Genomic DNA, 25,106 nt, shown 5'->3' on the forward strand with positions numbered 1-25,106 from the left:
CACTGGATATTTTCTCTTTTTGGGACCATCCTCTGTAAACCCTAGAGATGGTTATGCTGAAAATCCCAGTAAATACTCAGACCAGCCCGTCTGGCACCAACAACCATGCCACGTTCAAAGTCACTTCAATCACCTTTCTTCATCATTCTGATGCTCAGTTTGAACTTCAGCAGCTCGTCTTCACCATGCCTACGAGCCTAAATGCATTGAGTTGCTGCCACGTGATTAGCTGATTAGCTATTTCCGTAAAGGAGCAGTGGAACAGGTGTACCTAATAAAGTGGCCGGTGTGTATATAGTTATGAGATGCCTAGTCAACTTCCTGCTAACAACAAGACTGACGAAGAGGACGCTGTGGGAGTTAAATGACTCCAGGAGATGGCAGTAGTGCTATACTCAGGCTGATAGCTGCCGTAAAATTCAACGAAGAAGAAGAAGATTAAGAAGGGGGAGGAGCTTCCGCGGTCTCTGCGCTCAGTCTCTTAGTGAAGATGGCGGACACAGAAGGTGAGTGCGCTCCACGTCTCTGTAAAAACACGTGAACTTTAACTAATTTGAGTTTTTACTCTTAAATCTTGACGTTAAACTAAAGTTGGTTAAACTGCACAAACACAGGCGGTTACTGTTTGGTTTTACGAACTGACACTGACGCATTTTGTCTGCGTTTGACGCCAAACTGCACAGAGAAACTAAAGTCATTTAAAGACATGTATTTTTAATTTTGCACAGTGTTAATTTTATGTTACACTTTGGTGTGTTAAATCCAGTTTGTAAGTTCGGCGCGTGTTTCATGAACCATGGAGCAGCACTGTGGGAACTGTAGGAGCTTTGGGAGGTGGAGGCCTGTGCTCAGGCTCCGGGCTGCACCCACGTGTGGCGGCTCAGATTCAGCGCTGGTCTCAGGCAGATTCTGAGTTTATATCACCTCAATATTCAGATACATTCATAGAGGTTTAACCGTGAAGTGTCTATAAACGTTAGTGTGTATTCAGTCAGTTTACAGGAAACACTAACTCGTGTTATTGATGATTAAAACCTGGTCAGTTTCCTGTACCGATCACAGGTGGTCTTCTCCCTGTATGTGTGTGTGTGACATGTTGATGGTGTTTCTCAGTTCAGAGGGTCCGTTAGCTCTGTTAGCCGCCTGATGCTAACTCTACCACGTGCTGTCTGAGAGGCCACGTGGGCTGCTTCTCAACCTCCATTTATAATTTAAACGAAGGGACTGTTCTTAACTTAACAGGGGAAGGTCATGACCTTTCCTCCACTATAAATTAGTTGCCTTTTTATAAACTAACCCTGCCATGTTTGAATGTTAGAAGTTGAAGATGAAATCCTAGAGTTGAAAAAAGTTGTTGTGCATGCTGGTTTGTTTGTGCAAACAGTTTATTTTGGGCCAAATTTAAAATGAAATATCATTAGTTGAAGCTCTGATTTTTACTTTTTTTTTTTCCTGACTGACGTGTTGATCGCAGGTTAAGTGTTCAGTGACATATGTGAAAATCCAATCATGATTTCAGTTTTGATGTTGTGTTCACACTGGACAGGAATAAAACAATTTACGCAAGTGAATTAAATGTAAAGGCACAATTAGACGCCAGTTCCTACCGGGCAACATGGTGTCAGTGTCAAAAATGGTGCAAATTAAGTGGCGTAAATGAAGTGAGTTGCACAATTTTGCATCATGCTCTTATTAGTGAGACTTGAAAAATCTGAACATTAGCGAAGCAAGTCCACGGAAAATTTTTTGATGTTCAAACTCGGGCGATGTAAACAACATTAGTTTCTGGCTGTGATTAATGGTGCAATTTTGGTAATTTTTAAAGAAAATATGCATGAAGGCACATTGTCTCTAAAAATGGGCAGTAACAGAAATATAAAATTCGGCCATTTTAAAGTTCAACACCCCTCCCCAAAGCCAAAACTAATAAATTTAAGTCCCTCCCCACAGCCTAAAAAATATTTGACATGCCACCCCCCTTTTGCACCACCTCCTCACCTCTAATAAATAATGTACCCTCCCTAAACCTTTAAGATCTAACAAGAGACAGAAACTAAAATATAAAAGTTCATAAAATCTAAACACATGTTGAAATGGTAAAGATATTTTGATTATATTTAATCAACCTCATAAATACTTAAATGTGAGAGCTGTGCAGCAGGACATAGATTGTTTTTAAATTTAAAGGAAACTTTTTTTTTAAAGAAATGTATTTTATCGTTTTTTGGTATTTGTCTGAGTTTTACAGTACTTATTTTCATTAGGTTTATTAATCACTTTATAAAGCAAAAATCATACTTTAGGATGTAACCAAAGTGCTGAACATGAAGTTGAACGAAGAGTCTTTTTAAAATAACATTTATTTAAATACAAGACATGTAATATGTTTATAATGCGCACCACAACTCTGAAGTAAATTTCTTGTGTGTGAGAAGCTACTTGGTGGGGAAACTGATTCTCTGAAAAGAAATAAATGACTTAAAATCATGGTGTTTGATAATTAAAGAAACTATTTCCACATGTGTGTTTGTTTTCAGTATCGTCAGCGAAGAAGAAGAAGAAGGCGAAGAAAGTCAGTGAAGAAGAAGTCGGGGTGAGTGAGATGAAGTTCATCCTGTTAGTGTTCAGTTTATTATATTTATCTGAATGAAACTAAAACAGTTTGTTTTTGTTTGACAGGAGATCCAACAGAGCGGAGACTTCTTCATCCAGCCAGAGTCTAAAGTCGCCTCTCTGGACACGTCTCAATGGCCTCTGTTACTAAAGGTAACACACCTGAGTTTACTTGGTACAGTTAGTGTGGACACGTACTGGATATTGCACTTATGAAAACGAAATCGATCTTTAATTTCCCAGAATATCATCAGTTATCAGACTAGCCAAATATAATAGAGATTTTTGTTTCTCAGCATGTGAAGTGATGAACCAGTTTATCCATTCTCTGAGCGGCCATCTTGTTGCAGTCATCGCCTCTGCTCCCGTTCTGGGGGCGGGGCCTCTCTGCTGCAGTGCTGGTGTTGTCCCGGCGTTCTGCCGGACGCAACCCGAAACCGCACGGAGAGCGACTCGACGTGACCGCTGCCAAGACGATTTGCTGCTCTGATCATACAATGCTGAGATTTATATCGGTTTTTACAGGAAATAAATAATATGTAATAAAGGATCACAAGAAGGTGAACAAACCAACAAAGATGTCTAATGTCAAATATAATTTTGTTTCCTGCAGAATTTTGATAAACTGAACATCCGGACAGCTCATTACACTCCTCTACCGAGTGGCAGCAACCCTCTGAAGAGAAACATCCAGGATTATGTCAGGTAATTCTATGCTAACATGCTAACAATACCTAGGATTATATCAGGAAACGCTATGCTAGCATGCTAATAATATCATCATCGGTTAGGCAATGCTGTGTGAACAACATTAAGGATTATGTCAGCTAATGCTATGCTAACAACAGCCAGAATTATGTTAGGTAATGCTATGCTAACAAAATCCAGGATTGTGTCAGTTAACGATATACTAACATGCTAACAACACATGGGATTATTTTAGGCAACACTATGCTAACATGCTAACAACATCCCTGATTGACAGGTAATGCTATGCTAACAGCCAGGATCATATCTGTTAATCTCCAGATAAATACTGTGCTAACATGCTACCAACATTTTTCCGAGAGCTCCAACACATTGATGACTGTACTTCCTGCTTCCTGTCAGGTCGGGCTTCATTAACCTCGACAAACCGGCGAACCCGTCGTCGCACGAGGTCGTGGCATGGATCAGGAGGATCCTGCGGGTGGAGAAGACGGGCCACAGTGGAACGCTTGACCCTAAGGTCACCGGCTGTCTCATCGTCTGCGTGGATCGAGCCACACGATTAGTCAAGTCCCAGCAGAGTGCCGGTATGCAAAGATGACGACTTCCTGTTTTGTGTTGTAACAGAAAAACTAAATTATTGATACTGGTTGACTCCACCCGGCCGGCAGGCGTGTGAGCACAGTAAAACCCAGCGGCCCCCCTCACTACTCTCTGTGTGTGTGTTGCAGGTAAAGAGTATGTGGGGATCGTTCGGCTGCACAGTGCGATAGAGAGTGAACACACTCTGGCCCGGGTAAGAACCTCCTGCTGCACGGCCGATCGATCGATATGTTAAGATTTATAATGACAATAAAAAGTTCATTACTTTACTCAGTTACATTTTTGAGGTTGATCAGAGCTCAATCTTGAACTCTGCTACTTTATTTTGAATGTTGATGTAGAAACCAGATAAATTTAATAGTTCTGTACAGTTTAGAGAAAATAATCGGAATAAATCACGTGTTGGATGTTGGGTCATGTGACTGTCACTGACTCAGTTTCTGTCTGCAGGCATTGGAGACGCTGACTGGCGCATTGTTCCAGCGACCGCCGCTGATTGCTGCTGTTAAACGTCAGTTGAGAGTTCGAACGGTCTACGAGAGCAAACTGATCGAATATGATCCTGAGAGGAGACTGGGTAAGATTGATAATAGATCAATAATAAATTACCCGAGAAACTTCAAGGCGTTCTCTGACTGATGGACAGTTTTATCTTTGTGACTTTAAAAACCTGTTTAGCCCCTTTTCCATCAAACACTTTCAGTATGCTACCTTACCAACAGTAACCCTTCAGACATGGTACCTAGACCCTAGGGTTTCACCCCAAAATGGGGACAGTATGAAACGGTTCCATTGGTACCATCCACAACTTCTCACAGTGAAACGTGTACTGACCTGAACTGCTTGGTAGAAACGGGTCTTTAGTGGTGTTGTGCGACTTAAACATTAGTTTAGGTTTCACCAATCTCGCATGACTCTGTGTTGCAGGTATCTTCTGGGTGAGCTGTGAAGCCGGAACATATATCCGGACTCTGTGTGTCCACCTGGGTCTGATGCTTGGGGTCGGAGGTCAGATGCAGGAGCTGAGGAGAGTCCGGTCCGGCGTGCTGGGAGAGAAGGTCAGCATCACTTCCTGTTCAGCCGTGACCTCACGAGTCATCCAAAGTGTTGAGTTCAGTCCTGCTGTCGGTGCAGGTCTGTCAATTAAACTTTGGAACAGAAACCTGCAGCAGAGACTCACCTCACATCATCCGTAGTGACTGTGGCGTCTCAATGCTGCTGACATCATAATGACATCACTGTCACTGCTGACATCACACTTTTTTTTTTGTTGTTGTTGTTTTTTTAGGACCACATGGTGACGATGCACGACGTTCTGGACGCACAGTGGCAGTTTGATCACAACAAAGATGAGACGTATCTGAGGAGAGTCATCTTCCCTCTGGAGAAACTGCTGGTGTCTCACAAACGGCTGGTGATGAAGGACAGCGCTGTGAGTCTTCATCATTATACAATATACCATAATGATATATCCTCATGTAAAACTTGATAAAGGCGTCTGAAGCATGGAGCGACATCACTTTTTTGGGCTCTCTTAGAAGGGTTAATCTGATACATGAAACATAAGAATTTCTGCACCGCTTTGAAACGGTGCTAAAGCTCAGTGAGTCAAAGCGGCGCTGCACTAAAGACAGGCCTCTTGTATTTCACGTCTTTTCTTTTTTTGTAAATGAACCGAACTGACATCACCAGTCTGGACTTTATAAACAAAACGCATTATCGTCCTCTCTTTAGGTGAACGCCATCTGTTACGGTGCAAAGATCATGCTGCCAGGTGTCCTCAGGTATGAAGACGGCATCGAGATGAACCAGGATATCGTCGTTATAACGACAAAGGGCGAGGCCATCTGTACAGGTGAGATAGGTGTTGTGTGTGTCTGTGTGCGTACAGGTGTTTGAGGTGGAGCCACATGATGAGTTAAGTAGATGCCGCAGCCTTCGGGCCGTGATGACCTGCTATCTATCACCCTTGACTGATGGCTTCACACGTTAATGACATCATCAATGAGTCACAGATGGAAATGAGTATTAACGAGGCTGTTCTCCTCCAGCTGTCGCTCTGATGACCACAGCTGTGATATCCACGTGTGATCACGGCGTCGTGGCGAAGATCAAGAGGGTGATCATGGAGAGAGACACATATCCTCGGAAGTGGGGTCTGGGACCGAAGGTACGTCGTCAGATTTCCTCCCATCGACTGTCAACTGTCTTAGATAATAAAGGTTATTTAAATATTTAATTTTTGTTTTATCAGGCGAGTCAGAAGAAGATGATGATTCAGAAAGGACTCCTCGACAAACACGGGAAACCAAACGGCAGCACGCCCAACGAGTGGAAAACCGAATACGTCGACTACAGGTAAGTCTTACCTGAGGGGGGCGGGGCAGATACAAAGGTGTCAGTGGTGACTTCAGGTAACGTGCAGACAGTTATCCCTTTCTGAGCTGACGTGCTCTCTGAGGGAGTCAGTCTGCTAGAGAAACTCTCAGCTGTGAGCTCCATTAGTCTGCTGCTTGCTGAGCTGCAGCTCACCTGAGAACACTGATGTCATCAGACTGACCTGACAGCTGTGATGTCACACTGACAGTGGTGACGTCACAATGCTGTGCAGGTTCAGTTTAAATGTTGAGATAAAAAATGAACCTTGTTTATTACAACCTGTTTTTGTTTTGATTGACAGCATCTCCCAGGTAACAGAGGAGCCATCTGAAACTCCAGCAAAGGTAAGCTCAGTGGATATATACACTATGTTCTATGTACACAGGTGTGTGTGTGGTGTACACACAGCGGAGCAGGTGTATGTACAGTAGTGTAAATATGTGTTATTTTAATACTGGGCTCTTATGGCATTAATTTGACTTAAGATCAATATTTAATGATCAGAATCTGTTCATCACAAACTTACCGGTCTGTAAAAGTCACTCAATATCTCAATCACCTGTGACGTCTGTATTGATGTCACATGACCCTGATCCTTGTGTTGTTGTGACAGTGGCCATCTCTGGTCCAATCAGAGCAGACCCACCTGATGTCCTTCTCTGATGAATCTTTGACCTTTTGTGTTCTACAGAGGAAGAGGGAGGCGACAGAAAGTGACGGTGAAGTCGCGGCGGCACCCAGCACGCCCTCTGCAGAGGACGTGAAGAAAGAGAAGAAGAAGAAAAAGAAAGAGAAGAGGATAAAGCTGGAGGAGGAAGAAGCGGGGGCTGACGAAGCAGCGGCGGAGCCTGACACAGAGGTGAGTTTGATTTTTGAAATGACGATAGAAAAAAATCAGTTTGAACTTGGAATTCAGACTTTTAGATTTTGGTTTAAGCTCTTAATGGATCAGTTTCCAGTCTGTAAAATACAATAAACAGAGATAAATGTTAAATTTAATAATTGAATTTAAATATAAGCTGAAATGTATAAATTAAATATTCCACTTCTGTCTTAAGGTTGTTGAAAGTGCCAAAAAGAAGAAGAAGAAAAAGAAACAGAAAGACGGCGATGCGTCAGAGTGATGACTGTGGATCAGCAGGTGAACAGACACTGAGACTCCGCCCATTCTCTCACCTGTCTGAATGCAAAGCATTCTGGGAGTTTTACAATAATGGACTGCATGAATGCAGAAAGAAAAGAGGACGATTTTGTTTTTTATATAAATTTTGTTTTTTTTTGTTTTTTTCAGCTGTAAATACCTGAACAGAAGTCTGTTTGTAATTTCCAAAATAAAAGTCTTTGTTTTCTGTATTTGTAGCGTCTTCAGAATCATTCTGTGAGGTATAGGTCCAGTTAAATAATCCAGAGTGTCAAAGTATCTTTGAATCTGAATCATTTAGAGCAGGGGTGTCTTTGGGGACTTGAGCAGTGCGGTGGTGTGTCTGTGTCACTCTGCAGTTAGTCTCGCTCACCAGACCTTTCTCAAGAAAAGAGAGGTCTGGCTACACCGACTCTCACTTTAAGATTGGAAGAAAAAATGCCTGGCTTTTTTATTTCTTTCAACCAATCACAATCGTTCTTGGCGGTGCCATAGCAACGGTGCGCTTGCAAAAATATTGCCGGGGGGAAACAGGTTTTGGTCTAAGACGCCCACAAAAATATCGCCTACAGGACGCGAACCATGGCAGAAAAATGGCTACATCCCCGCAAGATCAACTACCGCAAAAGTTAGTAAAGGACATTTGTTGACTATGACAACCGGAGGTGGTAGGGCGGGACTTGAGCGGATGGCTCGTTCTGCCCAATGAGAGGCTGATCTATGCAGCAAACGTCGCCCACTCAGACTACTCTGCAGTTACACCTCCAAAATGCTAGTTGGTGCTGTCAAGTTTAGTTTATTTTAAACATGGCTTAATAGAGACAGTTTCAAACAGTACACAAATCAGCTTCACTGTAACTTGCAGCATTCACAGACAAACACTTGTCTTTATCTGGACACATTTTCCCCACAAATACAATGTGCTAACGTTATTAGCACAAGCCTATGGCATTTTACATTGTATAAATTAGCCTTGTGACGAGCAGAGATTTCCTCTGCTCATATGAAAAACCCTAGTTTTTTCACTCTTGTGAAAGCCAGGATAAATCACACACGACTTAAAATTTTTGTGGAGGCTTTATTGTCTTCACAATTTATTGTTTATCTGTGAAATTAAAGTAAATAAAAGCTTTGTTTCCACTGAGGGAAATGGTGTCAGCTTACAGAAACAGACAGGAGGTCTGTGTCATTGCAACCTGTAGATACATTTCTGGGGAGGTGCACGTCAGGCTATGGTGTAGGCTCTAAGTCAAAGCAAAGCCTATGCCGTAGGTACGGCGTCGATTTGACACTGAGGTATAAATCCTGCATAACCTGAAGGCTCAGTCGATTAGTAGTTATGGTGTCATCAGCATAAACACTGACAGAACAGTGCTGATTAAATAACCTCACAGCAAAACACTAATAAAAACGTTAACAAGTGCATGTTCATGGACCTTGTGGTATTGGTGATTGACAAAAACCTTTGCTGTATAACCTTATTACTTCACACCATTATGCTGCTGCGTTGTTCAGTATAAAATGTACTATGTGAAATGGGGTGACAAAGTTGTCTCGCCTTTAAGCTGGTATCGGAGGTAGCAACAGTGCCGACACGATGTCTGTATAAACGGGACAGTCGGCAGCACAGGGTCATGGGTGTGATGTTTTGATGACGTGTAATGTTCGGGACCCACCACAGGGGACTTAAAAAATAGCAGTTAGCAGCTAACTTGAAGAAGAACGATGGCTGAAAATGTTTTAAATTGGGAAAACAATGAGGTCCAGGAGCTCCTTAGCCTCTGAGCAGAGGACAAAATCAGCTGCCATATAACAGACAGTTCATGATTGTTACTGACGTGATTGTAAAGTGCTGCTGATACGTATGTAATATGTCACACTAGAGGGTGATGTTGTGTTGCTGCCGAGAATCACACACTGGAGCAGCATGATGCTGCTGTTGTTTGGTTCTGTGATGGAAGGGCTACTGACTGCTGACCCCTCACTCCTCTTAACTGGCTGCTAGGGGCCGTCAGCTGTCCAGAATTCAGCTCGGCTAAAACAAGAAGTCTTAACATCTGTTGCAGACACACGTTGGCCTTCATCATGACTCAAAAGCTGACATTCATAGAGAAGTTTGCTCTCATTTTGAACTGTAGTGTCTGCAGATTAATAATAGCTGATGTGTTATGATCCACTAAAAAGACATCAATAAATCCTTGTAATGACTGCACCGGCAACCACCTAGGCCAGAGGCATGTTTTTGGGTTGCTGGTCTGTACATACATGCGTCTCATTCTTGTGAACTTGGTATTTTAAGAACGCCTTCAAGGAATTTCTTCAAATTTGGCACAAACATCCACTTGCACTCAGCGGAGGCCACTGTGGTGTCACAAAACAGATTTTTGGCCATAACTCATGCAAATGTTGAAAAGGATAAAATTATGAAGTGATGTCATTTTATGTAGTGACTCTTTAACAAAACAAAATGTCTCAACAAGCCACTGAGAGGCGAACGGGTGGACTTGTACTGGGTTAACAATAAACCAGTGTCCAGTGTGCTTTATTTCTTTGGATTTGGCAGACTAAGACTAATAAGGGATTGTTCTTTATTTATCAGAGGAGGGGGGTGGCTGGGGACGGAGTTACTGCCCCAAGCAAAGGAGTAAGTATCTCGGAGTCCGATTCATGAGTGAGGGTAGAATGGAGTGTGAGATGGATCAGTGATTTGGCAGCATCTGCAGTGATGTGGGCACTGCGCTGTACCGTCATGGTGAAGAGGGAGCTGAGCCAGAAGGCAAAACTTTCTATTTACTGGTCCATCCACGTCCCAACCCTCACCTATGGTCGTGAGCTCTGGTTAGTGACCGTGGGGTGTCTGGGCTCAGCCTTAGAGATAGGGTGAGGAGCTTGGACATCTGGAGGGAGCTCGGAGTAGAGCTGCTGCTCCTTCACTTCGAAAGGGGTCAGTTGAGGTGGTTCGGGCATCTGATTATGATCCTCCTGGGCGCCTCCTGTTAGGGCTGTTCGGGCACGTCCCACTGGTAGGAGGCCCCGGGGTAGACCCAGAACACACTGGAGGGATTACATATCTCATCTGGCCTGGGAACCTCCCTCAGGAGGAGCTGGAAAGTGTGCTGGAGAGAGGGACGTCTGGAGTGCTTTGCTTGGCCTAAAGCTACAAATATTTTTCCTTGAGCCTCCCTGAGTGACTGGCAGAAAATGCACAACCCTCTCTCCACCATGAATTAGTTATTAGATTTTTAAAAATTACGTTTCAGTGTTTGAAAGTTAAATCTTGAAGACAAAATCCTGAAGTCGAAAAAAGCCTAGTTTTTCACTTGTCTTGTCTTGTCTTGTTCACTTGTTGTGTATGCTGGTTTATTTGTACAAACAGTTTATTTTTGGCCTAATTTTAATTAAGACATTAAGAATAAGTGAATTTGACTAAACATCACTATTTATTTTCACCCTTCCTGAAGAATTGAAAAGTAAAAAGACGAAATACTGGAGTTGAAAAAAGTCTCGGTTTTCAGACAAATTTTAAATCAGATGTAAAATAAAGTGATTTTGATTAAATATCACTATTTTAAGCTCAAATGTGGTTATGCTTTTTTTTCAGACGTAAGCGCTCATCCCATAAAATACATTCAAGGACCATCTAAAATTTGAAAATCCAAGGATAACTTCTGTTTATACAGTTTCTGACTGATAAATTGTGTAATTTAGTGATTTTTAAAGCCTTCAAAGGCACTTTTTCTTTAAAAATCTGCAGTAAAATAAAGACAAAATAAAACATTTAAATTCGTGTGCCCCTCCCCTAAGCCAAAATAAAAAACAAGTGCTTAAAAAATGATTTGATATGCCTCCTCCTTTTTGCACCACCTCTCCCCTCTCGTAAGTAATGAACAGTCCCTGTAAATTACAGAAGTCCCTTCACCTGCAAACATTCATATGCTAATACTGAGAAACTTTACCCATAATGCAGCAGTGATGCAGCTGGCACATTTAGTTCAATAATATAATTTAAATATTTATAAACTTCACACTGACAAACATTTGATAACATGTTTGATAAAATCTTTGGATCTGTGTTTCAGTGCTCTCCTGAGAACTGACCCCGCCCTCACAGCAGGGCAAACAGTTTCTGATTGGTCAGACACAGTGGCAGGAGAGCGTGTCTCTGTGTGAGCTGGTGATGACTTGGACTCGGTGGTTGGTCAGTTTCTGAAGGTCAGAGATCAGCTGCAGCAGACGGGAGCTCGGCTCGTAGACGACCCAACTCGGGTCGGACGGGTCAGGTCTGTAGTACGAATCCAAAATCTCCAGAGTGTTGAGATGTTGAAGCTGCTGCAGACGCAGGAAGTCACTGTCTGACAGGTGATGATGTCTGAAACATTAAAACAGGAAACTCAACAAACAGCAGGTTTCTATGGAAACCAAAACATGGATGCGAGCAGCCTTTTTGTTTTCGGTCAGTTTTTGTCATTTAGTATTTTCACTCCTGCCCTGTTTGGTTCGGTTCAATCAATCAATCAAGTTCATTTGCCCCCTCAGTGCGGTTCGTTTGGGCAGGTGTGTACACAGCAATCACACACAGGTGTACACCAAAACAACTGGACCAAGACCTTCTTGAGTCCGGTTACAAAGGAACTCTGGTGCGGTTGGTTTGTGGTGAGAATGTGTTCCCACCTGGATCTGAACCAACTGCAGTCACATGACACATTGTTTGGGTTAAACGTGAGCATGTTACAGTCCTGCAGGATTATTAATGTGCACCCCTGAAGACAGAGACGCACCAAGAGGTGCAGCCCACTTTGCTGAACCTGTTGGCGATGAGACGCAGAACCGATGACATACTCTTGATATAACAGAAGGAAGAGCTTGTAATAAATGTTTTTTTCTTTCCTTTTTTTTTGTTTTCTACAATGAAAATTAAGGTTTTTAATTGGGCTGCTTTGGTTCAGGCTCAGGTCGGGCCTGATCAAAGCTCGACAACACACTTTCATTTCAATCAAATTTAACATTTTAACTCAGTTTCTCAAAAAAATCAACTTCCCGCCAATTTGGACTGAACTTCAGTTAGTCTGAACACTTCCTGATCACTACCAATTTTATTTCAGAAACAAGTCCTGTGTCTCCTTGAGGCCAGAGAAACACTGATTGCTGCTACTGCTTACTGTTTTTTATTAGTGCTGGATTATGGTGGTTTGTTGTACATGAATGCATCTGCACATTATTGCATGTTAGATACTGCATATCAAAGTGCACTGAGATGTGATACAAATCGTAAAGCCCTAACTGATATCTATACAGTTTATTCCAGGGCTGGTCAGCTATTTCTGACATTTCGCAGGCTGAGTCACTGGCATTTGTTCATTTAACAAGCTGTGCTGGGTGAACTCCCTTCGTATATTTGTACTTTAAACAGAGATCTGACTGTAGCTACAGTATGAGATCTCAAGACTTGGTTTTGTTGTTTGTTCCTCGTACTCGGACTGAGCTTGGAAAGAAAGCTTTATGTTCTCTGCTCCTTGGGCTCATGGGTGGCACAGGTGTGACGCTTTGGTGACATGTTATATGTACAACCCACCATGGGAGATTTAAAAAGTAGCTGATAGCAGTTAGCACCTAAGTCAGAGAAAAACAGCGGCCACAAATGTACTCAAATTGGGAAAACAAAGAGGTCTGGGAGTTTTCACCCTCAGAGCAGAGGACGAGATCTGCCGCCAGATAACAGACACGGTAAATGATTGTTGTTGCGTTACATATCACACCCAACACGCCCTTTTTTGGTTCCGCAATGCCGGCATGTTGTCTAAAATCACACACTGGAGCTGCATGATGCCGGCGTTGTTTGGTTTTATGTAAAAATTCAAAGGCAGCATGAAGAAGGGACTTCTTAGCAGCCCTTGATTATTGGTTATTGGGGGTCTCTTCGTTTTAAGCTGCTTCCAACAGGATTCAGATTTCAGAGGTAATTTCTCAAAGACAGAGCTGTCCAGTCGTCACAGTTGGACACATTCTCTGAAAACGTTTTTCAGGTCAGACGTCATGATGTGTCAGTGACTCACCTGATTCGGAGCGTCCTCAGTTGAGGGAACAGCTGTGGGAGGAGTCTGATCACACTGGCGGAGGAGCTCCAGGGCTCCAGGTGCAGGTGTTCCAGGTGAGGCGCTCTCTGTGAGACCACCTGCAGGTCTTCAGGCTGCAGATCCACACAGAGAGTCAGACTGAGGAGGGAGGATGGCAGGAAGTCAGCATACGCCGCTAGAGGATGGCCTCCTATTGGACAGACAGAGTGAGGTCATCATGACATCACTTTGTTGAAGAGATTTAAGCAGAAAGCTGACATGTTGCAGGTGAAAGCAGCTGAAGTGAGAGAAAAATAAAGTTGATGAGACAGATGTGTTGTTTTCCCTCCACATTCTATCGTTCGTCTTCTTTAATCAAATCCTCAGTGACAGTCTGACAGGAAGTAAAATTGGGACTCACCGTGCACGCTGAGGCTGCGGAGCTGTGGCAGTGACGTCAGCCATGTTTGCAGGTGACAGGTGGGTCCCGGTACGGAATACAGGTGGAAGATTGACAGGCTGCGGAGGCGGGACAAAGGCTGCAGAACTTCCTGCGTCACCACTGCGTCATAGTTTAACAGTTGGAGGTCAGACAGCTGCAGAGCGCCACCACCTGATGAAAGACAGACACAACATACCCGTCGACATTTGATATCTCATATGTTACATATTACAGACCATTAACTGTGTTTTGGTGGGCGGGGCTTAGCTGGAGGCAAAACAGTTCTCCACAGTCATTAGGTAGCAAGTTCTGTTGGCTTGTTTTCGACAGTGGAGGAAGATGATGCAAGTAGTGCGTTCAGAAATACTCATTCTGAGTGTCGGAGCGCACTCTGACACAACTGTTCTTAACCGTTGGTTAATTCATGTAGAAATATAACGCTCCGTTTCTTCCACCAACAGGGCTCTCATTTTAGTGTAGAGCGTCAGACTGAATTTACCAACGCACCATGTCAGGTCATGTGCCATGTGCTAAAAAGTTAGCGTTATGAAGAAATCCAATATTCCTCTTAATCCCTCCCCAGTTTCTGATGAGGTGGACATGATAACCCTTAATACACATAATGTTATTCATCCCTACAACAGGAAATACTTTTTCCCTAACCTGATATGAAGTGTGCGCTGCACATGTGAGCATTTTTGATGATGGCCTCCGTCCAGTCCTTTGGTCTTATCACATTTAACCATCTTTGTTTTTGTTGACGGGCAGTGGCGGCTGGTTTTGAGCCATGACTCCTTCTAATCTGGCTCCAAATAACACAGCAAGACAAACACATTTTAAGACTCCTATGTAGCCTACAGCCCTGTGGGGGAGAGGCAGCTGCACCTCCAGGTAATAAAACAACGTCACTGAGACGTCGGCCCTAAAAGGGTCTCTGGAAGTGAACGCACCTGGCTTTGTCTCCTCTCAGTGTTCACACACCTTCAACAACCTGAGCTCCTTTTACACAGAGATATCTCAGTACTGACGTACAGGCGATCCTCCATCACGCCATCTGCGGCATGATGCAGACAGCATCCAGTCAACAACCAGGAATCACTGTCCATTACGTTCCCACCTGTCCTGGCTTCAGTCTCACCAAATGTCACTGTGATTTCTGTTTTGGCCTTCAGGGCCACCATAGGCAGAGCAGCAGAATGCCAGGCAACGTAAAAGTCAAACTTAATGAAATAGAAAGAAATAGAACGCTCTGATTTTAGTGTCGAGCATCAGATCGGATTTACGAACTGCACCCTGTGATCCTACAGGTGTGTTTACTTGTGTGTGTGTGTGTGTGTACTTACCTATGTGTGTGTTTACCTGAATGTATGTTCGTTTGTGTGTGCATTTACCTGTGTGTGTGTGTGTGTGTGTGTGTGTGTGTGTGTGTATGTGGTCACCTGTGTGTATCTACCTGTGTGCCTGTGTTTGTGTGTCTGTTTACCTGCATGTGTTTGTGTGTTTACCTATGTGTGTGTTTGCTTACCTATGTGTAAGTTTGTGTGCCCGTGTTTGTGTCTGTTTACCTCTGTGTGTGTGTTTCCCTGTGTGTTTGCGTTTACCTGTGTGTATGTCTGTGTGTGTTTACTTGTGTGTGTGTGTGTGTGTGTTTATGTCTGTGTTTGTTTACCTGTGCGTATGTTTGTTTGTTTGTGTGCTTGTGTTTGTGTTTACCTGTGCGTGTGTTTATGTTGTGTGTGTCTGTGTGTGTTTGTGTGTGTGTGTGTTTTACCTGTGAGGTGGGCGGGGCTGAAGAAGTCATGTGACAGCGTCTTGTATGTGATCATGGTCCAGGACAGGTGTTTGAGCTCGGTCAGGTGAGTCAGGACGCCGCTGGGCTTTGGGACTCTCAGACTGCCGTCATGGTGAAGCTGCAGCAAGGTGAGACGAGTCAGCTGACTGATGGAGGTCAACAGGTGAGAGGCGTTACAGGTGAGCTGCACATTACACAGTCTGAGCTGCAACAGGTGATGACTGAGAGGAAGCAGGAAGTCGACGCTCTTCAACGGCATGGAACAGGAAGTGACGGACAGCCGCTGCAGCCGGTGGAACAGTTTCAGGTCATCGACGCTGCCTTCCTGCCAGTCGTCCAACCGCAACGCCTCGAGAGCAGGAAGCCAGGTGGCAAGTTGCTTCAGGTGTTTCCTCTTACCTGAACGCACAGATACGCTGTCCACATGCCTCTGAGCCAGGCTGCGCCAGAACGGCCGGTTGTATCTGGAGAACTGTCGCAGTACCACGGTGAAGCCTCGCCACAGGGGGCGGGACTTATCCAGCAGGTGTTTGAAGTGTGAGCAGGTGCAGCGCACGCTCAGTTTGTCTCTCCAGGACAGGAAGCTGAACACCTGCAGCCACAGCTCGGCAGGAAGCTGCAGCACCGACATCATCGACAACCTGTCACAGATACAGAAGTATGACTCTATCAGTTATTGATTATCACTGATGTCTGAACACCTGCAGCGGTGACATCATCACACCAACAACACACTAACAGATTACTGATTACAGGTTATAGATTACTGCTGCCGTGTGATCGTGGACCAGAGGAACTGTGACTCTCTCCTCGTCTCTTCTTCTGCTGCTGCTTCCTGCTGCGTCAGTGAGCAGAGAGTGTGTGTGTGACAGTGAGAGGTCTCACTCTGTCTGTTTCTGCTGAGCTCAGGATTCATGTTCAAGATGCTGCAGCACAAACACACTTTATCACTCTGTGTCTGTGTGTGTTAACATAAAACACAAACATAAACCGCATGAGAACATGACACACGCACGATGACGTCAAATAAACTGTGACTGAAATATGAAACAGAGTGAGAACTCTTCACAATAAATCGTCTCCATCTGTGTTCTGACGTCACTGTCAGTAAATTACACAATGGCAGTTTAATGAATGACCCTCAGCCTGTCAGGGAATAAACAGGCAGCAATCATCTGTCACTGATACAACAGCGGAGGTATTACAGAACACAACACTGTCAAAGCACTGAGCTCAACATACCACCAAATTAACCCTTTCATGCATCACTCCAGTTTTAGCCTCTTTACACTGGCTCCCTGTTTGTTTAAGGATCAACTTTAAAATCTTATTAATAATTTTTAAGGCTCTTCATGGCTCCAGATTACATTTCAGACCTGTTAGTCCCTTATGAACCTCTGCGTAGTCTGAGATCCTTGGGCAGAGGTCTTCTGCTTGTCCCAGAGTCCAGACTGAGGACCAAAGGGGACACAGCTTTTGCCACCAGGGCCCCGAGGCTCTGGAACGACCTGCCCGAGGACATCAGGCTGTCTGAGTCACTGGCTTCGTTTAAGTCTCTCCTAAAAACGTAAGTGTGCTGTCTGTTTAGTGTGTTATTTCCTGTTTATTATCTTGATTTTAGTTTTGGCCTTCCTTATTTGATCTTTTACTGGATGACATTTTATTTATTTTATTTGTTTTATTCTCCTTGTGTTTTAATTGTGTTAGTTTTATTGTACAGCACTTTGTCACTGTATTTTATAGATAAAGTTTATTATTATTATATTATTATTAGTATTATTATTAAGACCTCAGTCAAGTTTTTTTTCATGAGTGTTTTATTTCTCTTTAGGCATGAAAAAATAAATTACTACAAATTACTGTTTTTTCCACATGTTCACTCAGGTGGACATTTAACTTTTGAACTGAAGAAATATTAACCAATTTAAAAAATGATATATATCATGTGAAACTATAAAAAAAAATTTTTTTAATGTTGTTAAACTAGTGTGTCCCTATATTTTAATATGTTCATGTACTGTACCATGCAAAGGCGCTGAACTTTGCTCCTGACTCCCCTCTTTTTCTATTTCTCCCTCCTGGGCCTATTCATTATAGTACAGGATGTTTTTAAACACCTGTAAAGGCGTGCCACTTTCAAAATGGCTTCTCACTCACCTCTGCTCACTTATTAATCAAGATTGGGTGACACCTCCTACCGAGCTTATAAAATGTTTGCTTGACCTTGACCTTTGGGTTGAAAACGGTCAGTGTTTTAATGTAAGCAGCCATGTTTTGAAATAAAGGCTTTTTTATCTCAATTCAAATGCCTGAAGTTCATTTTTTCTCCCCACTGTCAAAATAAAGTTTCTGTTACAAAAACTGTACATTACATTCTAATAACCTAATCAACTGATTTACAGCCAAGAAAGTCACTGCAAATTAAGTATTTTCAAGAAGAACAAAGTTGCAGTAATGGTATTAACTGTAGCTGAAATATAGCCAGCGATGCATGATGTCCAGTTTGTGGACAGATGATTAATTGTAATTTCCTCACAACATAAAATTAATACTTTGAAAATTTAGCAACAGTATTGCTCCTTAGTTGTTGTTTTTTTACCCACCTGGGTCTCCTATTATAGAAGGATCGGCGAGCTGCACAACATCTCTTGCAGTACGTCGGCCATCTTGGTTTTGAGAGCTTTGTGCTGCACTGACAACACCTGGCCAGTGGGTGGCAGTGTGTGGCATGACGCACTAGGGTCCACTATAGTGAATTAAATGCAACTGTAGCATCAAAACCCCATGGATACACAAGGAAATGGCTTTTAAATAGCTGCCGACTGCAGTGACCACTGTGTATGAAAGGGTTAAGAGTTCTTGTTGAAGCACTGAGCTCAAGTTGTTTCTGAGGTAAGAGGAGGCCCGCTGTCAGAGGGGGTCAAAGGGGACAGATGACCCCAGCCATAGGTCAAAGGAGGGCCCATAGAAAGGTCTATGGTTGACCCTTAAATCGGATCAAGTACAACAAACTGACTTACATCACTGATGATACAGGTTATTTGTAGTTACATGATAAGTAAATGTAATTTTATAATGAGAACACATTTCAGCATGCCATCTGATACTCAACCCCCCCGCAGGTATTGTGAAATGGTGCGGTCCACTTGACACGTGTCAGGTGTGCCATGTGCAGAACTCACAGGTGCTGCTTAAGTAAACATCTGAGGTGGACTCAGCCTGATTAGCAAAGTCAGAATGCCTCAGCAAAAACCAGGAGCTCCTGAAGGAAAAGTCAGAGTACAGAGAGAACCAGAAGGAGCACAGAGACATGGACAAATGTCTGGGGAAAATGTGAAGAAGCAGCAGGAGCAGCACCTTTGCACAGCTGCAAAATAAATTCAATCCTCCAAACACATTTTTTCAGGCACTTACAGATCAGAGATTGAAAACACCTAATAGGATTTTAAATTTGGAGACAATCAACAGACAGCTGTCTCAAAACGTCACCAAACTGAGATAGCTCCATCTCCTACCTATATGACACCCTGCTATCACTAGTCTCTCCATCTTCTGAAAGTTACAAAGCCAGTTGGGAAAAAGACAAATCAAATACCAGATGACATTTGGGAAGAAAGTCTCGAACAAATACACAAATGCTCAAACAAAACCAGACACTAATACAATTTAAAACACTACACAGCCTCCACTACTCCAAGGCAAAATACACAACATATATCTAAACGTGTCACCAACTTGTGATAAATGTCCTCAGAGCAGGAGAGGAAGCACAGTAAGTACAGTGAGAGTAAAGAACAGTCCCTAAATCATGAGGAAGAGGAGGTGACCGGTCAGCAGGGGGCGCTGACTCGCTTCTGAGGTGAGGAGGAGAGCCACCACAGAAGAAGAAGAGCAGCAGGAAGAAGAAGAAAGTGTGAACTTGATGCTCCACGCGAGGATTTGTTGATCAGATGGAAGGTGAGTGAATATCTGCAGACTGATCACATCATCGATCCACAGCTCTGTAACGGATCAATACACCTGTAGGTTTATATCTGTAGCTGAAGATGAAAGCTGCACGAGGCTCCGTGTCAGTCAGCTGATCAGCTGATGTATATGATATGAACACAACACACACACACACACACACACACACACACACACTCGTCCTGGACCTGAAACGACAGCCCATAATAAGCAGCATCAACAGACTTCAACAGGCTCTTCTCTCTGTTGTCTATCTGCACATCTTCTTCATCTTCACAGCTCTGTAGGATTATAAATTAATATTGTATTGAGATCTGATTGACTTATTTCATGTCATATACATGATCAATATGATTGGTTTCGTCCTCTGGGTCAGATGAAGTTCTAGTGACGTCAGAAGATATATAAATCACATAAAGGGATGCAGAAACTGGAGGAGATGCTCCAGACTCCTCGGTGATAAGACGAATGATTTGTGAAACCAAAGACACTCTAAATAATATAGTGCCATTAAAACTGTCATATATTCATGTGTGACATGGGACCAGTTGCACAAAACACCTTATTCCTTAAGTATGACACTTAAGGCTTAATTTCCCCTTAGCTGAGGTACTTACACGGTTGCACTGTTTGTTTGCTTGTTATCATCTCACAAAGTTGTCTCATAGTTAGATAGAGGAAAAAATGGCAGAAGAGAAGAAGACAAGAAAACCATACTGCTCAGAGGAGGAAAACTTCATACACTCACTGGCCACTTTATTAGGTACACCTTGCTAGTACCGGGTTGGACCCCTCTTTAATTCTTGGTGTCACAGATTCAACAAGGTGCTGGAAACATTCCTCAGAGATTTTGGTCCATATTGACATGATGACATCACACAGTTGCTGCTGTAACCAGTTCATCTTAAATACATTATTCAAGGTGGAGAAGTCCGGAAAGTCAAGACCAACATTTTTGCAAGAGTTGGTCACTACAGATTTTGTAATGTAGCATGTGCCATGATGGAGTCCTAAAAAGAAATGAGTTAGCATTTTGACACTCCCGGTTCCCTCGTCTCAGAGTCAGTGGGTTTTTGGTTAGATGCCTGAAATAAGATTTGAATTTAGTCATAAATTCTGGAAAGATTCATGTCATTTCATAAACACTCTAAATGCTGATTTCTTTGTTTCACAGATTAATTAAACTCAAACACTGATCTGTCCTCTAACTTCTCCAACATCAGACTGAGTTTAAACTTTCAAATCATTTGTCATGACGAGAAAACATGATGTTCATGTCTGTGTGTCTCCCGTCCTGCCTTCCAGGCCAGTCAGGTGACATACCAGTGACCCCAGCAAACAGGAAGTGCTCTGCTGTCACAGGAAGTGCCCGGAAAATCAAAGACAACGCAGCTGACTGGCACAACCTGATGCTGAGGTGGGAAAAACTCAACGACGAAGGATTCAAGGTGGCAGGAAACATCGTCGACATCAGACTGACACAGTGAGTTTAAGTAGGTTTAATAAGTCATATTAGTTTAGTTTATATTTATAAAGTGGAGGTAGTTTAAACACTTTTCTCTCCTTCAGTTCTCAGAGCGATCAGCTGCTGCTGGTGGACGAGTCCTCATCAGCTTCATCATCTTCATCAGCTTCATCAGCTTCGTTGCAGCAGACAGGAGGAGCTACAGAGCTGCAGGACGAATGCTGCAAGCTGCAGGACATCATTGACAAAATGGTGATGCTTTATTTATAGACAGAAATGATTTATAATACTCATAAAAGTGTTTTAATATGTTTATAATTACCTGAAAATAAGAATCACTTTGTCTTTGTTAGCTGTTTATATCTAAATAGGGAGTGGGTCCTCTTCTCCTCCTCAGAACAGACAAACCTGACATTTGATAGTGGTCGTATTACATCAGTTTTTCCTGTTTTTTTTTTTCTTCTTTATCGTCCATGTTAATCAGTGTCTGTGTTCTTCCTGTCAGGCCATCGTGGTGACAAAGATGGAGCGTCTGATGACATCACAGCAAGGTGTTCAGGATCTGGAGGAGTTTCAGTTCGGACTTGAAGGAAGAAAACTTCCTCTGTTTCACAGCTGGAACACCAAAGACTTCAGTGAGTTCATCTCTTCACTTCAGTTCACCTGTGTGATGTCAGCAGAGTCACCGGCTCACTATGACCAGGTGACATCAGCAGATGTCACGTTTCAGACGAGTCGTCTGGTGTCAGATGTTTCTGTCTTCATGCTTCAGACGAGTCGTCTCATGTCTGTTTCTGTCTTCATGTTTCAGACGAGTCGTCTCGTGTCTGTTTCTGCTTTCATGTGTCAGACGAGTTGTCTTGTGTCTGATGTTTCTGTCTTCATGTTTCAGACGAGTCATCTTGTGTCTGATGTTTCTGTCTTCATGTTTCAGACAAGTCGTCTTGTGTCTGATGTTTCTGTCTTCATGTTTCAGACGAGTCATCTTGTGTCTGATGTTTCTGTCTTCATGTTTCAGACAAGTCGTCTTGTGTCTGATGTTTCTGTCTTCATGTTTCAGACAAGTCGTCTTGTGTCTGATGTTTCTGTCTTCATGTTTCAGACGAGTCATCTTGTGTCTGATGTTTCTGTCTTCATGTTTGAGACAAGTCGTCTTGTGTCTGATGTTTCTGTCTTCATGTTTCAGACGAGTCGTCTCGTGTCTGTTTCTGCTTTCATGTGTCAGACGAGTTGTCTTGTGTCTGATGTTTCTGTCTTCATGTTTCAGACAAGTCGTCTTGTGTCTGATGTTTCTGTCTTCATGTTTCAGACGAGTCATCTTGTGTCTGATGTTTCTGTCTTCATGTTTCAGACAAGTCGTCTTGTGTCTGATGTTTCTGTCTTCATGTTTCAGACGAGTCATCTTGTGTCTGATGTTTCTGTCTTCATGTTTCAGACAAGTAGTCTTGTGTCTGATGTTTCTGTCTTCATGTTTCAGACGAGTCATCTTGTGTCTGATGTTTCTGTCTTCATGTGTCAGACGAGTTGTCTTGTGTCTGATGTTTCTGTCTTCATGTTTCAGACAAGTCGTCTTGTGTCTGATGTTTCTGTCTTCATGTGTCAGACGAGTCATCTTGTGTCTGATGTTTCTGTCTTCATGTTTCAGACGAGTTGTCTCGTGTCTGTTTCTGTCTTCATGTTTCAGACGAGTCATCTTGTGTCTGATGTTTCTGTCTTCATGTTTCAGACGAGTTGTCCCGTGTCTGTTTCTGTTTTCACGTTTCTGACGAGTGCTCTGGTGTCTGATTTTCTTGTCTTCCTGTTTCAGACGAGTCGTCTCGTGTCCTGTTGGACTCCTTCAGTCAGGAGCTGAAGTTGAAGCAGACAATCCTGCAGGAACTCGCCCACACTGCGACCTCTGACCTCTGCATGGTCTATCTGTCCTGCTGGCTGCACCAGCCCTTCATCCCCCCCCAGGCCAGACTGACCCTGGAGGCTCTGCTTCTGGAGACTGGGCACCGCCCCCTCTGATGTCATCAGACTGAAACACGAGCAGAAGTTGGCTGTACTTCCTGAGGCTGCAGGTGAACTCAGGATCCGCTGATGGACTGTAACATGATGGATGATGTTGGACATATGAGCAGAGCGTCTGTCAGTGCTCTTCAGGTCTGTTCCTGAGCAGCTCAGGTCTCTGAGGCCTGACTTTGTCTTCAGTTACAAACAGTAACACTAGTACTGTTGTAATATACACTGAAGTGGAAATACAAATATATCTCTGTGAGAGTTCAAAATATCCTTACAAAGAGGACGCAGAGCAACCTAGAAGTATTTCCAGGATATGTCGAATGCAAATTAATAAAGAACATGTAGTGATGGAATACAAAGCCTAATGCAAAGTAATGCAAAAGCAATGGGAGGTAACATGTACGTAATTCATAAAGTCCCACAATGCAGCTCCTCTCTGGCGACAGCCGAGGCCGGATTGGAGACATTGGCTACGGTTACATGATGGCTTCTCATTTGGAATGAAATAAATCTGAATGAAATCATTCGGAATTAAAGTCTTTCCAGGTAGTTTACATGGGAAATATTCATTCCGAATGAGGGTTTACACAGAGATCAGTTTAATCGCCTGTATTCAGGTCTGCGCAAGGTTTGGGGCAGGGAAGGTTTCTGATTGGATAGGGGGCAGGGCGGATGTTATGTGTTTACGTTTACCGGAAAAAAACACTGTAGTCCTCGCTCCGGATAACAAGATGCTTGACGACGCCGTTCTTAGTGCCTTTTTCGGGCGTGTTTTGCTTATATTCTTGAAGCAGCAGTACGACAACAACCTTGTTCTGATAATGCTTCGTCTGTTGAGGAGGAGAAGGGAGGTAGAAGGTCAAAGAAGGGAGATAGAAGACCGTGCTGTGGCTGCTATGCAGCCCGTTGCTATGCGCGCTATATACGTCATCGCGCCAGAAGGGCAAGGAAACGAGCATGCGCAGAAAGACCGGAATGAACTTAAAGAGGAATGAGTGTATACATGCACACAAAATTCTTTCATTCGGAATGACGAATGGAATAAACCACCCCCTTTAATCGGATTTAAGTTTCAGTCGGAATGACCGTTTTTCAATCGGAATGACCGTTTACATGACCACTTTTAATCGGAATGGCCTTTCATTCCGATTAAAAGTGGAATTAAACTGTGCATGTAAACGTACTGAGTATGTCTTCAGGTTGTCCTTCCATCTAACTGTACGCATGTCTGTCCCATTCCTGTAAATGTGCTATCTCAGAAATGCCTTCGGGAAATTTCCTCAGCTTTGGCACGAACATCCACTTGGATTCAATGATGAATTAACTGATATGTTGGTGGTCATACATCAATTCAAAGGTCAAAGTCACTGTGACCTCATCTGTCTCATTCTTGTAAGGGCAATATGTCAAAAATGCCTTGAATTGTTTAGAGAAAACGTTCACATGGACTCAGCATGGAACTGATTAGAATTTGGTGATCAAAGGTCAGGGTCACTGTGACCTTGCATTCATCTCATTCTCGTGAATGTGATATCTAAAAAACCCTTGATTAAATTTCTTCAAATTTGGCACAAACGTCCACTTGGATTCAAGATTGAACCGATGAAGGCCTTTGCACACTTAGTTTGTTTTTTCATTGAAAACTGTCTCATGGCTAAAAATAAATAACAATCTCACATTATTAGTCCAAAACTTTAGTCTCTTATTAAAATTAGGAACAGGTTCAATTTTCTGTGTTTTTTGCATCCATTAAAGCCTTTAGAGTTGTTTGACCAAGAATCAGTGAAGAAAATGTGGCGGTGTGAGACAAGACAGAAGAACGGGGCGCACAATAGTAGAACAATAAAACGCATTGGAATCGGTTTTTCGGATGACGGATTAGAAAAACTCATTTGAAAAAACGGACTCAGTAAAGGCCTTTAGAAAGAGAGACATTTGGT

General features: G+C 43.0%; 3 protein-coding genes and 2 non-coding genes across 7 annotated transcripts; 4 read left to right on the forward strand and 1 right to left on the reverse strand.

The window, feature by feature from the left end:
* Positions 1-406: 406 nt before the first annotated feature.
* On the forward strand, positions 407-7,656 carry dkc1 (dyskeratosis congenita 1, dyskerin). The gene is made up of 15 exons (XM_033641866.2): positions 407-506; positions 2,538-2,593; positions 2,680-2,766; positions 3,227-3,318; positions 3,724-3,908; positions 4,053-4,117; positions 4,375-4,501; positions 4,852-4,982; positions 5,213-5,356; positions 5,659-5,779; positions 5,976-6,094; positions 6,179-6,282; positions 6,605-6,647; positions 6,995-7,162; positions 7,362-7,656. Exons 1-15 carry the CDS (start codon positions 491-493, stop codon positions 7,425-7,427), a joined length of 1,524 nt encoding a protein of 507 aa, XP_033497757.2. The 5' UTR covers positions 407-490; the 3' UTR covers positions 7,428-7,656.
* LOC144467148 (small nucleolar RNA SNORD17) lies at positions 2,913-3,107 on the forward strand. Its single transcript, XR_013493510.1, has one exon. It is a non-coding gene; the product is annotated as a small nucleolar RNA SNORD17 (small nucleolar RNA).
* Positions 5,830-5,906, forward strand: LOC117267661 (small nucleolar RNA SNORD83). The gene has a single exon (XR_004502590.1). It is a non-coding gene; the product is annotated as a small nucleolar RNA SNORD83 (small nucleolar RNA).
* An 846-nt stretch (positions 7,657-8,502) lies between the features above and the next one.
* On the reverse strand, positions 8,503-18,467 carry LOC117266800 (uncharacterized). Of its 3 annotated transcripts, none has more exons than XM_078175326.1 (5): positions 18,335-18,467; positions 15,711-16,372; positions 13,919-14,110; positions 13,498-13,708; positions 8,503-11,813 (listed from the first exon to the last, which is right to left on the reverse strand). In XM_078175326.1, the coding sequence occupies exons 2-5, from the start codon at positions 16,363-16,365 to the stop codon at positions 11,579-11,581; spliced, it is 1,293 nt and encodes a 430-aa protein (XP_078031452.1). In that variant the 5' UTR covers positions 16,366-16,372; positions 18,335-18,467; the 3' UTR covers positions 8,503-11,578. The 3 variants fall into 3 exon arrangements, with proteins under 3 accessions (XP_078031452.1, XP_033498042.2, XP_078031453.1); XM_033642151.2 differs by lacking the exon at positions 18,335-18,467 and adding an exon at positions 16,485-16,577; XM_078175327.1 differs by lacking the exon at positions 18,335-18,467 and adding an exon at positions 16,499-16,561.
* A 1,101-nt stretch (positions 18,468-19,568) lies between these two features.
* Positions 19,569-24,893, forward strand: cinp (cyclin dependent kinase 2 interacting protein). The gene is made up of 5 exons (XM_033643360.2): positions 19,569-19,688; positions 21,003-21,180; positions 21,267-21,414; positions 21,668-21,797; positions 22,970-24,893. Exons 1-5 carry the CDS (start codon positions 19,682-19,684, stop codon positions 23,170-23,172), a joined length of 666 nt encoding a protein of 221 aa, XP_033499251.1. The 5' UTR covers positions 19,569-19,681; the 3' UTR covers positions 23,173-24,893.
* Positions 24,894-25,106: the final 213 nt, after the last annotated feature.

Source organism: Epinephelus lanceolatus, chromosome 15, assembly GCF_041903045.1.
Source record: "Epinephelus lanceolatus isolate andai-2023 chromosome 15, ASM4190304v1, whole genome shotgun sequence".
NCBI classification, from domain to species: Eukaryota; Metazoa; Chordata; class Actinopteri; order Perciformes; family Serranidae; genus Epinephelus; species Epinephelus lanceolatus.